The 17,028-nt window shown below is 37.1% G+C and overlaps 1 protein-coding gene across 1 annotated transcript in view; it reads right to left on the reverse strand.

The window, feature by feature from the left end:
* Positions 1-17,028, reverse strand: part of cacna1c (calcium channel, voltage-dependent, L type, alpha 1C subunit) — a gene marked incomplete at both ends in the record, with an annotated part of 191,722 nt that overhangs the window by 122,436 nt on the left and 52,258 nt on the right. The window contains one exon of the mRNA XM_079263032.1: positions 2,484-2,913. Coding sequence (XP_079119158.1) covers positions 2,484-2,913 — 430 coding nt within the window. The remainder of the gene's footprint in view (positions 1-2,483; positions 2,914-17,028) is intronic.

A 17,028-nucleotide genomic window follows, 5' to 3' on the forward strand; every position in this document is an offset into this window, starting at 1 on the left:
CCCATATCTCCAGAATCTGAGGCTTAATGAAATCCTTGGGGAGGCGATGCCCTGCACACAGTCAGAATTACCTCCAGAATCTGGGGGTGGAGAGGATGAAATAACCTGCTGTGTGGCTTGAGTGTGTGTTCTAAAGCAACTAACACACCCATACTGGCTGATCTTCAGCTATTCCTGGTTGAGGAATGGGATGTCATCCCACAGCAAATTGTGATCAGGGACCAGCATGAGAAAGAGGCGCCAGGCTGTTGCAGCTACATATGTATCTTCCACATACTTTTTTTTCATCTGACTGTGGGAGAAAGCAATCATCCGATCCACCTAGCAACTTTAACAAGAGTGAATAACAACAGAAGAACACTGCAGAGGCTTTACAAGTTATACCTCACTGTTTAGACGACAAATCAGGCTTTCCAACAGTGTATTATAAAACCAGCTGGCATTTTTTAAAGGGAGAAATAATTGACCAAACATAAATTCCTTCACTTGTTGTGCGAAGTTTAGAAATGAATCCACTGGAAATATTCTGTTTAAATAGAAACAGGTATTTTCAACCTTTTAACAAAACTAAATTCTCTCTGTAAGATATATGCCATTGAACAAATTATCCAGATTAAACTGAGTTAGACTATTTTGCAGTGGCTTTCTAATAATTCTCATTTGTAATGATGTGACTAATAATTCTGATATGATTTATCACACAATATTCACAACAAATCTCTTGTCAGTGATGATTTAAAAGTGCAAACTGCAAACAACTTAGAAATAAAGTTATTTATAGATGAAAAAAAAAGAATGCTTTGTTTTTTATTTTGATTTATGTAGAAATGCATCAAAATGGTGACTGGAGCCTCCACAACCCTAAATTGCACTCAGCCTTATAGAAAGAGGATGGATGGATGGATGGATGGATGGATAATTTTCTAAACCAGCCCTCAGTAAATACCTTCATATTTCTCCTCACCAGTTCCCTCTCCTCTCCCCTCCGCTTGTATCTTCTATCATGATCCCTCCACAGTCTCCACCCACACCATCACTTTGTCCCCTCACTCATTATTTGCCCTCCACCTGCCATGTAATTTTTCTTGTTTACCTTTCCCATCTTCCCTCAATCCTTCACTCACTTCCTCCCTCTTCAGCCTCTCCGCTCCATTATCCCTGTTGATGCCTGCATCCTGCCCACATCCCTGCCCTTCTCATTTCCCTGGAAAGTCTTCCTCACCTTCTGTCTCTGAGAATGATGTGGGACAGGCTCCTCCCGGGGTGATGCTGATGGTGATCTGCACCTCTTATTGATTCCTTTGATTGCGACACTGACCATTTCTGCCACTCCTCACTTGTCCCTTTCTCTACAACCCTGAGGGAGAACTGAGCTGTTATGATTGTGAGCTTGAAAATAAAAAAAGGAAAAAAAAGAAAAGAAAGAGTTGAAAAAAAAAGAAAACAATGGAAGTGCAGCAGGAATGAAGGTTTGTACAAATAAAGAGAAACAGATTGTGAACTCCAAGCTGGATAGAGGGAGGAAAGCAGGAATGGATGCATGGATGGGTGTGGGGGAGGAAGATGAATGTCATCAGAAAGCGCTATGGGGGAAAGCTATATTAGAGAGAAGTGTGAAGGAGACATGAAAATAGCACAATTTGTATTATTCTCCTGTGAGAAAACATAAAAAAGACTGGGTTAGGACTGATATAAGAACGGAAGAGGGTATTAAGACGACCGAGTGAAGAAAAATCACACTTATTGAGCGTTAAAGGACAGAAGGGAGATTGATTAAAGTTCCCCACAGAGGGTGTTAACATCACTGAAGGAGGTGAGAAATAAAATATTTCCCTTGGTGTCCGACAATAAAACTCATCACTGCAACCTGAACATAAACCCACTCTGGAATGACTTCTTTGCCTTTTTTACTTTCCTACAGTAAAAAAGCTTTAAACTTGTTAAATTGATTATTTATCATGTTCACCCTTCTGTTTCTTCAGTGGCCTTGAAGTGGCCTTGAGTCTTTGGGCTGTGCAAGGACGTCGATATATTAGTTGCTTTCATTGTTTTCTCTTAGACACACTTGCTTTACAGTGCACACATTTCTGCCTTCCGATTATAACTTTAGTCTCCATATTTCTATAAATTCCACTTTGAGTCTGAACTCTTTATAAAGCGGCTTTCACTAAAGACGTGGAAGCGATCACAAAGTCTTCACATTTTAAAAATGATGATTGATCGTTGTTGTTGGACATATTTAGAATATAAATGTGAATCTTTACAGGGCAGACAAGAACAGTTACATGGATTTTTGTATAAGAAAATATATGGTTTTATAAGAAATAATGAGGACAATTTTGACCGGGGTACAAATACCACTGAGAACTAAAAGTACCTTTTCTATATGGAAACTGGTTTTCTATTGAAAGATGGATGTAAAAGAACAAACAAACAGAGGAGACTATAAAAGAAATACTTCATTATAGCTGATCAGAGGATACTTCCACTCTACGATGCTGATGCAGGCCCTGCGAATAGGGTTTTTGAGTGTGAGACAGAGTAGGGCCCGAGGCGGCCTTGTGGCTGTCGTTGTGGTCGGTTTCTTGGGTTTAGAGCTGTAGTGTTGTCTCTTCCTTTGCGTAGAGCTGGCCGTAGAGATGGGCCCACCCCCTCCCGACCCAAGTCCTGCCCCTCCACCTGATGCAGCATTGCCCATCATCTTCGCCTGCCGCGCAGCATCAATGGCCGCCTGCCAGCTCAGGGCTGCCCCTGGTGTTGGGATGTGCTCCGGAGCGAGGCCAACCACACCCACTCCGTGGTTAACCCTGCCCCCTCCGCCACTGTGGTCGTCATGGCCACTACCACTGTGCTCGTTCGTCAGGCCAGGGGGTTGGGGGCGAGGGAGGGAAGGAGGGGGAGAGTAGTCGGAGCCTGTAGTAAAGAGAAATGGGAAGGGGAAAAAACAGTGAGAAGACAAAAAGTTAGCCAATGACACACATTACTTAACATTAAAGTAATATGTCACTTCCCTGAATCAACATGTGATTCACTCCTTGATTAAATACATTGTACCGTGTTCCTTGAGGCTGAAACAGTGGTTTAATTTTCTGCTGTGGCAGTTTCATTTGTAAAATTCACAACTGTTTTAGCTGCTAAAATACCAGTGACTGAGCCGTGCTTTTCGTTTTTTAGATAACAATTTACAGAAAAAGACCTATAACCAATATACTCCCATTGTATGTTATATGATATTTAGCTTTCAACCATTTTTCTGTCCTTTGAATTCACCTTAATGAACATTACACTTTGTTGGAGTTTATCTCCTGTCAGTTTCTCTGCTTTGATTCCATGTCATTTTATGGCATCATTTCAGATTTTGGTGTCACTGGTGTGAAAATTCAGTCTGAAGCTTTGTATTCCAGAGTTGAGAAAACACATTTTTACCTTTCTGAGAGAAATTAAAGTGTATTTAGGGCTTAAAAAACATAAGGCTGGAGAGAATAAATAGATGTGACAAACTAAAAGATAAAAGAAAGTTAGAGAGCTATGAGAGGCAGAATTACAGTAATCTCTGGGAGATTACATTGTTTCACCCATACGAATGACAAGAAGACTGAGGAAAAGTAAGCGAGAGCGGATTATCCACACTGTACGCTTTGCCAGATTAAAGACAGTTAATATATCCTCTCAGCACCCCTTCCCTCTGAAATCTCAGTATGGATTCTGAAAATGTTAAAACCCTGTAATAGATTACACACTGAATTCATGTCATTCTTAGGATTATAGCTGTTCTTTTTTTTTTCAATTATTGCCAACACAAAAGCAAACTGGGCAAGCTCTCTTTTTTTTTTTTTTCTGTGAATAAAAAGGAAAATATCTTTGGAGCAAGACTGTACTGATGACATCAAACTACTTCAAAACCAGCAGAACAGTATTTGAGTAATCACTGAAATCTTAGTGTTTATTTAGACGCCATACTTGCATGAGCATTGCTTCACCTCAAAACTCGCCAACTAACTGAAAGGAGCCATGGATCAATATTGTCAGCACCGATGGAATGAAAACCTTTAAACTGAAAACTTCACAGAGGCCATGTGAAGTTAATCCAATCTGCATTGTTGCAACAGAAATAAGTAGAGAGAAAGACCAAGAAACTGGAAAATGGGAGAATGTGACATTACAGGGAGGAAGAATAAGATACTAATCGTTTGTGATTAGTACAAAGGTTAGCTAAATGGCATTTATAAAATTGACCAAAATCACTGAAATTAAATTACTTCAAATTCATTTTGACACATTTTCCAGGTATGGAGTCACACTGTGTGATGATAGCCTGGGGGAAGATTGTGAGCACTGATAGCAAAGAAAAACCGTAGGCGCCATAGCAGAAAGTAATACTGGATACCAAGCCAAAATTATATATATATATATATATATATATATATATATATATATATATATATATATATATATATATATATATATATATATATATATATATATATATATATATCTTTATATATATATATATATATATATATACATATATATATATATATATATATATATATATATATATATATTGTTACGGCTGCCTGTATTGTTTTTCAGTTTACTAATTCTGAACCTTCAGCTGGGATTCCTGCTCAAACACAACTCTGATTGCTGCCTCCTGGCTGGGATTGGTCCTTCATGTCACCTGCTCATCTCCACCCTGCCCATTGGATAATTGGAACTCCGGACTCAGCTGACTCCACTAATCACCAGGACTTAAAAGACACCAGGAGTCTTTCATTCAACGGCTACCACTGGCTCAGTCGTGGTCTGCCCTCAGCCTGTGTTGTGGCTCTAACGTGTTGTAGTTCTGGAAGGACTTTTTGACTTTGTATAAAATCCAGTCCTGTTATGTCTGTTAGTTTTTGTTTTGGAATAGTTAAACCAATGCTGTATTTTGTTGGATAACCACTTTACGGGCTTGTTTTGCTTTTGGTTTGGCTATTTTGAGGCCATTCCTGGCCTATTCTTGCCTTGTCTTCCTCCTTGGACAATAAATCTGTCTTGGTCCACATGTACACCTGGCCACAGGTTTTTCTTTTGTGCGGCTCAATTGCCCTAGCAGAGTCTGGGTCGTAACATATATATATATATATATATATATATATATATATATATATATATATATATATATATATATATATATATATATATATATATATATATATATAATTTTATAAGGTTAGTTTTATATATATATATAGTTATATATATATATATATATATATATATATAGTTAGATATATATATAACTATATATTCATATATATATATATATATATATATATATATATATATATATATATATATATATATATATATATATATATATATATGAATAATGTACATGTATATATAAAGCCAGCTTCCCCGCGACCCAAAATTGGATTAAGCGGTTCAGGAAATGAATGAATGAATATATATATATATATATATATATATATATATATATATATATATATATATATATATATAAGTTGTTATGTTTTCATAAAAGCATTTTTTTTGTTATTCATATCAGTGCAAATATGCAAGTTTTTAAAGTTTCACTGACCCACAGTAAGCGCAACCAACTTGACCATGCATATTATATTTATAGTGCTCACTATTGTATGTGTCAATACAAAATGTGACCAACTGAGCTTCAGCCAAGAGGGTGTGTTAAAATTAGTTGAAAACTGTTCAATAAGTGACATCTGGCAGCCGATATTAAATTGACTATCAAATAACTTTAACTCAGTTATAAGGGACAAGAGATAAGTGCATGCCACGCTAAAATTATCCTCTTGATCAAATCATTTGTACAAAACCAATTGTCATCTTAACAAATGTATTCATTGGAGTTCACATGTATAGATGAAGCTAAAATGTACTCAATAAACTGATGTCACTTTCCTTGAGCATTAAAATAAAAAATATTCCAGGTGTCATTTTGTAATATTAAATTTATCATGATGTTTTCTGAGTGTTTGGTTTTTCCTGTGGTATATATCATTTCACAATAATTTTTTTTTTAGCAAAACAAAAGACAAAATTTCAATGTTATAACAAGATCAATAACGAAACACTTTCATGATATGGTTCATAGTTAGATAATTTGAATCATTCAAAATGATTATGTACCAAAGCTAATTACAATGTAAGAGACACACTCTTGGTACACAGTTTGTAGCATCACTTGTCAACATAATCATCTCATTTTGACATCACAAATGTTTCATCTTGTCAGACTCTTGTCAGCTGCAGTCACTTTTTCAGCCAAACAATGTGACTGGTTTAAGACAAATTAATAGTTTAAGCTTTACCTAAGAAATTGTCACCTCACTTATCTAACATAACATCAACTAGCATCCTAACTGAAACAATGCTGAAACCACCGCACCCACATACTGTCTTTTGTAACAAGAAAAAAAAATATTCAGATCACTTACATGAATGAATATTTTGCTTTAAAGCATTTCACAACCACTGCTGCATGTAAACAGTCACACAAAAAGGTGGTCAGATCAAATCTCTAATATGTTAACTGAAGAATTACACCTGAAAAACTATATTTAACTTACAGGTTTTGTTCCATAATGTTGACTTGTTACTGTAGGATGAGTACAGGTGTTTCTAATAACTTTAATGAAGCCATAAAAACGTGAGAGCGAGCAAGCATACAGAAGACTTTAGCGAAACAAAAACAACTAATGCTGATCTATCGTCAGCTAATTACAGCTGAGCTTTTTATTTTGCAGAAGTACTTCAGTTTTTTTTATGTAACACTTCCTAAATACAGTATAATGAATAAGAAGTAACAAGTAATTGAAAATTTCGAACATTTTATCAAATTTTTCATTTGTCTCTTTTTAATATGGGACTTAAAAAGTGCATAGTTTAAAGTAGCACAGCATAAAAATATGAAGGTAAAAGCTGTTATGTCTATATCTCACACAAAGGGTTTAAAAATAAGCTTTTTAAAAATATTAGCTAACGTGTTTAAGCTACCTGCAGCTACGTACCTTAGCCACAGAGGCAATGGCACTCTACAAAAAGTAGCAAAGTTGTCCTAAAAAGAAAGTATTATAACAACTTAAATAGTATTTTATAGTGATTAGATGTACTATCACAACATCTGGTGGAAGAAACATTATTGAATACAAAAATTGGAGCAGGCTAAAATTGGATGCTAATATGTGCTACAGACAGCTAGCTTCTAACAGGTGAGCTAATTGCCCTCTCATTAGTAAATGTAAAACAGGTTCTGAGGTACATTTAAATTGTGATCTCCTACAATGAGTTCAGAGCAAGACATTTAACTAAGTTATGGAGCTATAGAGCAATGACATAGAGTAACAATTAAACTGAACTGCCATGAGAAACTCTTCAAATAAATGTACTGAATAAACAATACAAAATCTGCCCACAAGTACAGAACAACAGTGTGTTTTGAAGAGCAGTACAAACTACGAAGGTGTTTTTACATTTGCCAGGAGTGAAGTCACTATTCCACCATCCTTTCAGTTTAAAAGCATAAAGTTTCTTGTCATTGCTGGGCTATAGTGATGGTTTCTTAGGTTAAAAGTGTTAATTTCACAGTTTTCTGTGTATTTCTCAAGCAGCATACTAAGCAGCTAAGTTTACAAATATTGAACTATGCAGCATAAAACCTCACAGTATCTTCCTTTGCCTCTTCTACTTCATTCAGTCGTGTTAACAATGTCCCCTTACTGCTGCTACACACCGTATTTTATCTAGTCGCTCTAACAAACACAAACATTCAGTGCACAAACACACACACTGTCCCATAATCACTTTCAGCATATTGTACTTCTTGATCAGTTTATCTCACCCTGCCTGTCTGTCTCGCAGGGCATTTGTTCTGAAAGTGTTCATTTCTAAGTGTGCCTATGTGGTGTCTGAGCCAGTGTGTCAGGATTAAAGGACAGTAAAACTTTAATAATACAGAGCTCACTAATCTGTCTGTTGAGCTGCATGTCTGTACATGTCCTGTCCTTTCATGTGCATATTCCCACTTATGTCACTTTTGGTTTTTTGTGTGTGTTGCACCATAAACAGAGTGCTTGTATGATTGACTGTAATTCTGTTAGCAGCTCTCTATTATGTAGGAAGACACACAGCTTTCCATTGATGTGTGAATTTTGCTTGAGGAAAAGAAAAAGCTGAAAGGATGGAGGATGAGAAAGGCAGAGGATGAAGCGAGTTTTATAACAGCAGAAGAGAGGGGGCATAGAGTCGCGAGGAAGGCATCATAATAATAAATGGGACCAAAGAAATTAAATTTAGGACCAGCTGAAAATATGGAGTCAAAGACAGACTGATAAAATTGGCTGGAGGGCAAGGGTGCATAACCATGAGTGACATGACCTAAACTTATCATTTATCCATCTATCATATGACCAAGCAGTCAGCAGAACGTTATTCAAAACATCAGACTGTCTTGGCAGACTTGCCCTGTCTCTATCATCCATTATGCTTCTAAGTAAAAACAAACATTCACATGATGTTAAAGTAAACATGAAGCATCAGAACTGGCCTCCTTCTTCCAGCTCCATCAGGTCCATATTGGACATCGTTTTCCCCTTGTCACTTTCTTACTGGGATTTTCCACATTTGATCTTAGAATGGCTCTTTGGAGAGACTGGATCTGAACACGACAGGCAACCTTTTCTCCAGCCCTGCATCAGTGAGCTCTGGCCAATCTTGAGCCATCATATGTGCACCTGTTATTATTCCTCGGATTACTTCTGGTACATACAGTATCAAGCAGTGCATATTGGGAACATCCTGCATGCCTTGCTGTTTTGGATATGCTCTGACCCGGTCATGCAGCTGTCACTTGTCTCTTGTCAAGGATACTCAGATCCTTAGGCTTTGTCCATTCTGTTTATTAGGTCCCACAACTAGAAAGGTGCTATTGTAGCATTGTTGTTATTCATCACCTGCTATGCTTCTAATGTTGTCGCAACTGAGCATTTACTGTGTGATAATCAATTATTAAATGTTCAAAAGCTACAGCCTGGGAAACCTCCACATGATGCATTTAAATTGCAAGAATGCACAAGCACAAAACAGGATTCATTAAGCAAAGCCTCACAGACCGATGATAGATCAGACCTTGTGCATCAGGCCATGCATGGAAAGGCTGCCAGTATTCACTGTAGTCGAACTTCCAGTGAAGCCAGCTGAGCCAAACTTCACTGAGAGCTGAACTGCAGACTGTAATGAGCTGCGATACAAGCTAAAGTCAGCAGAGCTGTTATCTACTAAATGATAAAGACTAGAGACAGATGCTATCACTGCAACTCTAAGCACTCTGCCTCAAAATGTCATTGCTCCACTACGCATGCACACAATACAATTCTACAGATTGTACAGTGTAACATTGGTCACCAGTATCAGTAGGGTTCCTCTGCAAATTACAGCATTAGCGGAACAAAACGCTTTAAAAAGTCTCACGTTGCTCTGCTCCTTTTTAATTGTTTTGACCAGATAAGATACCAAGAGAAGGACCAGTCACCCTAAATAAGTCTGTTCCCCTCTGTGTGCCTGTCATTGTTCACTTATGTTCCCATTTTCTTACTCTCTCTCTTTTGTCTGCATCTGCTTTCCCTTCCCCTGTGTTTGTTTCAACAGGGATCAATTTGGTTGGACAGCAGAGGCGTAATTATCAGTCAATTAACTGATGATGACACCTGATCAGACACTAATTAATGAGGGACACACATGCAGACACACATTAATAAACTTCACAGGGGCTCTGATAGTGAAAAGAAAGAAACGTCGCTCAGGTCCATAAAACTGGGCCTAACCAATGGTCTCTTTTTCCAGTTCAGTGCAGTCATCTGCCAACCTAGCTAAATTGTCGTTACTTATAAAAGATGACCTCCTTTTGCTACTGTACCTATTTTTCCTCCTCCAGTCTACTTCTGCTCCTTCTTTTTCTCTGGCTTCCACATCATCATTGCCAAATAATTCATCCTCCCCTCTTCTACATCTCACCCCATCCTCCATGTTTCTCCCGTCCATCCTTCCCTCTTAGCACAGCTTCTCCTTACCCTATACCCTCTTCTTCATCCTCCTTTCTCTCTAATCCATACAGCTGTCACTCCCTTCATTGACTCTCTAGATCAGACAAGTTCATTTTCAGTTGCACCCTTCCTCCTTTCTCCATTAATCTACTTCCTCATCTCCCCATTTTTCTTTATCTACCTTGCTTTGCTGCTTCTCACCCTTTCTCCCATCACTTCATCCGCTGTCATTTTCAAATAGCTGGCAATTATTCTCTTCCCTTTGCTTTTACGCAGGAATAAGCCTGAGAAAATGCTCATCTACAGCATTATTATTCAGAACTCGTAATCCATAATTCAAACTCAAATTTAATCTCAGACATTTAGAAAACAAAGGTTAAATAGGTAAAGTCTTGATTTCATTTTTGTCATGAAACTTTCCAGGTTTTCCAGTATTTTAATGACTTGTGCATGACATTCTCCTTTGCTTACCTCTAATTGTAACTATCATCAAAATGTGTGAATGTAATGATAGTTTCATCCACAAACATTCACTAATTCTGATGCACATTTGCAAAATCAAAAGCAGAGCATGTGTGTATATCAGCTTCAAGTCTGCACATACATGAATTTGCAGTCTGCATCGCCTTTTTCTGATTTTCTGCAAATGTGTAAATGACTCATTTGTCTTTCTAGCTTTGTCCATATGTGCATATGATATGGCCAAGTAAACACACCACACACCCACCACCTCTCATTGAAAGACATGTTATTCACACCTGCTTTCTTTGATCTACTATCATACCCCCAACAGATGCTCACAATATGCGCTGACCTAAGTAGCATGGGCATGATATAAATGCAATTTAACAGGAAGTAAATAGGAAGTGGCATGTCATCTACTTGTATCAGACCAACAGGCTTGAAAGAGGAGACATCAGGAAAAGAAAATATTCTGAGTATTTGTCATACCAGTATAGAATACACAGTATGGTTATTAACCAATATATGTGTTGCTTTACACTAATTTTGTGCAACAACGTATTTGTGCCCTTCCTGTGGCAGCTGTACTGCACAAGCTTAAAAAAAATCTTATATTAATGTGTTCATGAAACTGAAAGCTACTATCTGCTCTCAAAGGTGATGTGAAGGGGAAATTAGAAAGTGTGTGTGCTTGTACACTCTCTATATATGTAATATATTTGACAAATAAATGCAGAAGGGGTGTGCATGTATGAAATATGTTCCCATGCTCCATATTCAGCAGCACATTGTTCACTGTCATTTGGACTCTTCCAGTTTATTATCAAAAACCAAAACCAAAAATCAAAAAAAGTGTCAATCATGGCTCTGAGGAAGCAATTGGTTCTTGTCTTTGTGCTCCCAGGAGGTCAGGGACTGCATGCGTGTTTGAAGCAAAGGGTAACAATAGGACTCAAAATGAATTTGCAGTCAAAAAAATAATATGAGGGTGGTTAGTGAAGCATTTTCCCCCTTTAACACGTGATTTACATCCTTCCATCCAGTTTGTGTAACCTGTTCATATGTGTTATAAGTGTAGGAACATATCTCTGCATGTGCTGAAGTGTCTCAAAAGATTCTACCCACCAAAGTGAGGGTAATTAAAACAGAGCAAAGAGTAATGGTAAATTAAAATCTTTCCAAGTAACCTGCATTTTATTTTAGCGTTAAATATAGTGTTAATATATATATGCATATTGTTTATGTATTTAGAAATATGTGTGACAATATGGGAGACAATTAAAATAACTGCAGTTTGTGAACTAATTGCTTAGCTTAGCCAAGCATATAGACTACAAATAAATGCAATAGCACATCCTGCATATTAGCACCACTTTAAATCATTAACATCACATCTTTATTCAGTTTTATGCATTCAAATAATTCAAGGGTGACAGAATTATATATTCATACCAACAAGCATGGGTAATTTGGGATGGGGTGGTTTGAATGAATAAGTAAAGTTATTTGGCCAGACCCATTGCTGTTAGGGATAAACTGGACAGGTGTCCCTTTTCTTGCATATCTTGAAATCATGAACAGACATGCAACAGTGATGTCTCACTTTAAGTCTTACATTAGTCATGTCACACCCTAACATTTTAAAACAGCCAATCTGATCCACGTGATGAATGCATAAAGACAAACAGAGTCATGATTAATTTTCTTCTTTAAACAACTCAAATAAAAAAATTTAAAAAAAACAATCTAATAGTTAATAAATGGTGGAAATTGAAGTAATTCGTTGATTGATGACAAGTGCCAGCACAGGCATCAGCATCCCTCCCTGAAACACAAGGAGTTGGGATAGCCACAAGCGATGGATGTGGGGGTGATGGACATGAGACAAACTAATGGAGAAAAAGGCACAAAAAAAAAAAAAAAACCCAGAAAGAAAACGCCGCAGGGAGCAAAGGGAGATAACAAGAATAAGGAAAACTGATAAGTATATATGCATAAGTGGAAGAGAAGGAGAAGTAAGAGGAGGAAGGCTTGTTCATGCTGCGCCTCCATGTCGACCTCACATACACACAGATTCACACACACAGTGCAGGCAGCAGATATTAATAACTTCTTATTAATATTCATCTGCAGTGGGGAGATGTGAGGGTAGAGTAACCCAGATACCAAACGTCTCTCTACAGAAGTCTCTCTTTGTACGTTGCTATTTACATCTAATGTTCATTGCTGTCTTAGTAATGTACATATTAACCATTTAGGTGACACTATTATCTAATTCAGTTTGACTAAAAGGGTTTAAATAGCGCCTTTTTTTTTTTTTAACCTTAAGGACTTCATGACACCCACAACAACTCCTTAGTGGACAATGTAAACGCTTAAACAAGTGAATATGTTGTGTTATTTTAGTAATAGCTTGAAAGTATTTGATAATCCGAGAAATTTAACTCTGAACTGTTTTTTTTTTCATCTCTTCTCCACCTTCTTAACTGTTCAGAAAGTGCACTCATCAAAAGTGAAGTAATTGCATATTATAGTTGTTCCGAATGGAAGCCTGCACCTTGGCAAAGGTCATATGATGCAAAACCCACTGAGACACACAAGACCACCTGTGCAGTGGAGAATGAAGCCCTGCCTGGAACACTGAACATTTTACTGTTTGAACAAACATCATATTGTCAGGAGCAGTCATAACTTTCCAATTCAGTTAAGATTAAGAGACTTTATTGTCATTGTAAACTTACAATGAGATGTTGATAGAGAAGGTCCAATAGCAGCAACAATAATTATAAAAAACAAAAACAAAAACAAAAGAAATAAAATAATGCTAGAAGCGAGATGAGCACATGCTTAAGACTTTGAAGACTAGTGACAATTGTACACACAACATGCTGCAGTAGATCTGGCCCTTTGTGCACTGTCTGCATGGTTTCATCTAAAGAATACAGCATATTCTTACTAACGGCTTTCAACTCTGTACAACACAACCTTAGACTACAAATATTAAACAATTTTCAGTTAGTTTATCACTGGTTTGATTCTTGTATTTGCTAAACAACTCCGACAACATTCCTCATCTGAAGATCCAGGAACAAGTCTCCAAAGCTTTCAGATGTTTACACAGTTATTAACAGAGAATGAATAACACACAGTAGTAAACTTGGCCTGTTAGTTCCTGTTATTAAGACATTTTGCTACCATGAAATACATTTTAATTCAAATGTGCTTCACTTTGAACATTTCATATGCTTTGAATGTTCAATTGAGAATTCAATATTGATTTTATGAGATTTGGAAATAATTGCATTCCTCTTTCGTGGAATTGGGCTACTATTTTTATTGATTCTATAGCTTCATGTGAGAATATCACAGATATCTAAAGATTGTCAAGTACCTGCATGCAACATTAACATTTTAAAACCAAATAATTATGTGTCTGATCTATCTCTCACTTCATCAATACGTTTTAACAACTATTTTCATCATAATGAACTGCCATGTTTGTTTATAGTCACTGCTTTTTCTGACATTTTCTGAACAAAGGCACAAGAGTTTGTTGTTTACGTCAAAAACCAAATGACTAGTAGAGCTGGCCCGCCAGCATAAATGGGCCTTCAGACCTGCAGTAAGGAGCTCATGAGGAGTGGAGTTAGCAAGTCCTGCTTTAGACAGAAGTATTATGCATAAAGGATTTAATAGTTTAAGATAGGATATTGAATACAGAAATGTTTAAGGTTTAAAGCGTGTGTAAGTCACAAGTAACAGTTGGCAGCGACTTCTGCTTCTTCCATCAATTTCAGCTTTGTCCTGTCCCACAGTTTAACAGAATGACTGACTGACAGATACACAAGGAGCATAGAAAGCATACCTCTGCATCAGCTCCAGCCTGAATGGAGAAACACTTAACATCAGGCTTAATGTTTTAAACATCCTAAGAAACAGTATGTTCCTAATACGCCCTGTCCTTGATACAAGCCATCCTTTAAAGAACAAACTGTATTAAGAGCATTTGTTTGAAAGAAAACTACCTTAAAAGTACATAAAAGTTCATGCCTATAACTCATTTTGTTCTTCTGGTGCAACACAGTGATCATGCTTTCCATTTTTTTTGGACTTATGTACTGTATGTACTGTCTATCTGTGGGACCCTATTTCCAAACCTGTCAAACAGCCAGCTTGCAATTTCCTTGGTGTCAAAGAAAAGAAGAAAATGCACTGTGTATTTTCACATCAGTACCAACACTATAACCCCACTTTCAGTATGCTTTTTTTGTTTGTTTGTTTTTAATTTTTTTTGTTTTGCGTTTTTTAGTTACTGCAGCCAGCTTGAAGTCTTTTCCAAGTATGCCAGCAGGACTCACCAGCCAGACTCTTTTAAGAAGCATGCAGCTGCGAACAAAGCTTGTTGCTACCAGATGCTAGAAGTTTGACAAGATGTGACTGTGGAGTGTTTAGAGTGGGACTTGGAACTGCTTTAAATGCTGCAGTCAAAGATAAGGAAAATCGGTGGACACAGTGATTCACTAACACTCCCCTTATGCCCTTGAGCAAGGAATGTAGCCCTGATTTGCTTCAGCAGTGAGCAGTTGGATACTGTGGTTTTACTGGGCAGCTGCCATGAGGGAGTGTGTATGGAGCTTTATTAATGTGAACCACTGCACTGATGGAAATGTACTTAACATTTTTAAAGACACTGATCCTGCAGTGATGTAACCAGAAAATGTTAAAGTTTCAAGAGTATGTTGAGAGCAAACCTTTCTCAGAATGACTGTGAAGTAAAGGTTTTCTTGATTCTTATCAGAGCCGCTACTGAAAACTTGTGAAATATTTTGCTAACAGTTTGTTAACAGATGGCAAATTGTGCTTATAGTATTATTTCATAAGCTGAATGTAATATGTTCATTTACAGAGTGTGTTTTTTATTTCAGTAAGCTGGTTTGGATTCTCAGGAGGTCAGAGTCCTCTGAGAATCTGCTCTTGAACTTTTAACAGGCACAGCTGGAAAAGTCTGTTTGCATAACTCTGCCACTTTTGTAACACAACACCATCCATTAATTTTTTTTTAAAAGAAAATCTGTAATATTATCAATCAAATTGACAATTCTTTTGCTTATTTTTCAGAAAAAAACATGCACCCTATTCATTTTGCGTTAGCCCTTTAAATGACTTGGTAAGCTCTACAAACAGACCCACCTGGACCCAACTGCTCTCCACAGATACAATCAAACATAAGTCAAGTCAAGACCAAACTTTCATTCACATCAGCCAAACCATCGCTGTTTTTTTCTGCTCAAGAATTATGTCCCATTTAAATACCTTACCAAAAAAAATGTCATATGAAGATGTCTTTGCATCTTTCTGTTTTGGCCTTCTGTAACATCACTACAATACAGTCCGTTTGTACAACAGTCATTGCCAACATGGTGCTCATCTGATCAAGACCTTGTTGCTCATTTCACACTATTTCTTAAGAACCCTTTAAGCTAGGCCATGCTCAGAGATCATTAACTAAATTGGCGCTTTGAAGAAAATATCCAGAAAAAAACTAAAGTCCTGCGATGGACTGGCGAGCTGTCCAGGGTGTACCCTGCCTGTCGCCCAAAGCCGGCTGGGATAGGCTCCAGCTTCCCCGCGACCCTGAATTGGAATAAGCGGTTCGGAAAATGAATGAATGAATGAAAACTAAAGTCTTAAACTCTTTGTATTACATTCTCCTTGAATGTTTCATGCTCCAGTTTAAATTCCTAATCATTAAAGTCAACAGTTATATTGGACCACATGACTGTAGCTGTTAGCTCCTGGCCATTCTCACATAACATCATGTTCATTGGGGTTTTTTTTCTTTTTGTTTTCTATAAAGCCGCAATGCTGTGACAAAGTGTGCAGTCATGGGAATATGTTCAGTATCTTGGTGTTTGCAGGTGATTGTGGCAACACCTCAGCACTGTCTGCTCTCCCTTACAGACTTTACACACAGTTTTGTAACTGAATTTGTTTAGCTACAGTGATTTGTCTCAGTGTGTCACAAAGTCCTCTTTAAAGCTTCTCTTTGGTGTTTGTTTTCCCACTGACTCTACAAAATCTGCCCTGCTCTCTTGTAAACACAAAGGCCTCCAATGAAAATCTATTTCTCTATTTTTTCCATGCTTGTGTTGACAAATTGATTTGATTCCAATTTTACAATCAAAGCAGGGCTTGTTGAATACCAGCACCTTATTCAGATTAAATAATAACTGACAGTGCACTCACAATGCACAAGGGCAAAACTGGCTAATTTATTTCCAGTTTTTTACTGTATTTAAAAGAAAAGAACAGGTTTTAAGGTAATGAGATGGTATAAAATGTGTTGTTTAAAAGTTTCAGGTAGTTCAAGTAGAGGTATTACTGAAATACACATCAACAGTTTGAATCTAAAAATATTTACAAAAAAAGGATAAATACACATCATTGTAGTGCAAATCAAAAAGGTTATAATATAGTTATTATGAAATATGGTAGG

The sequence above is a fragment of the Telmatherina bonti genome (genome assembly GCF_933228915.1).
Source record: "Telmatherina bonti genome assembly, chromosome: 23".
Classification (NCBI taxonomy): domain Eukaryota; kingdom Metazoa; phylum Chordata; class Actinopteri; order Atheriniformes; family Telmatherinidae; genus Telmatherina; species Telmatherina bonti.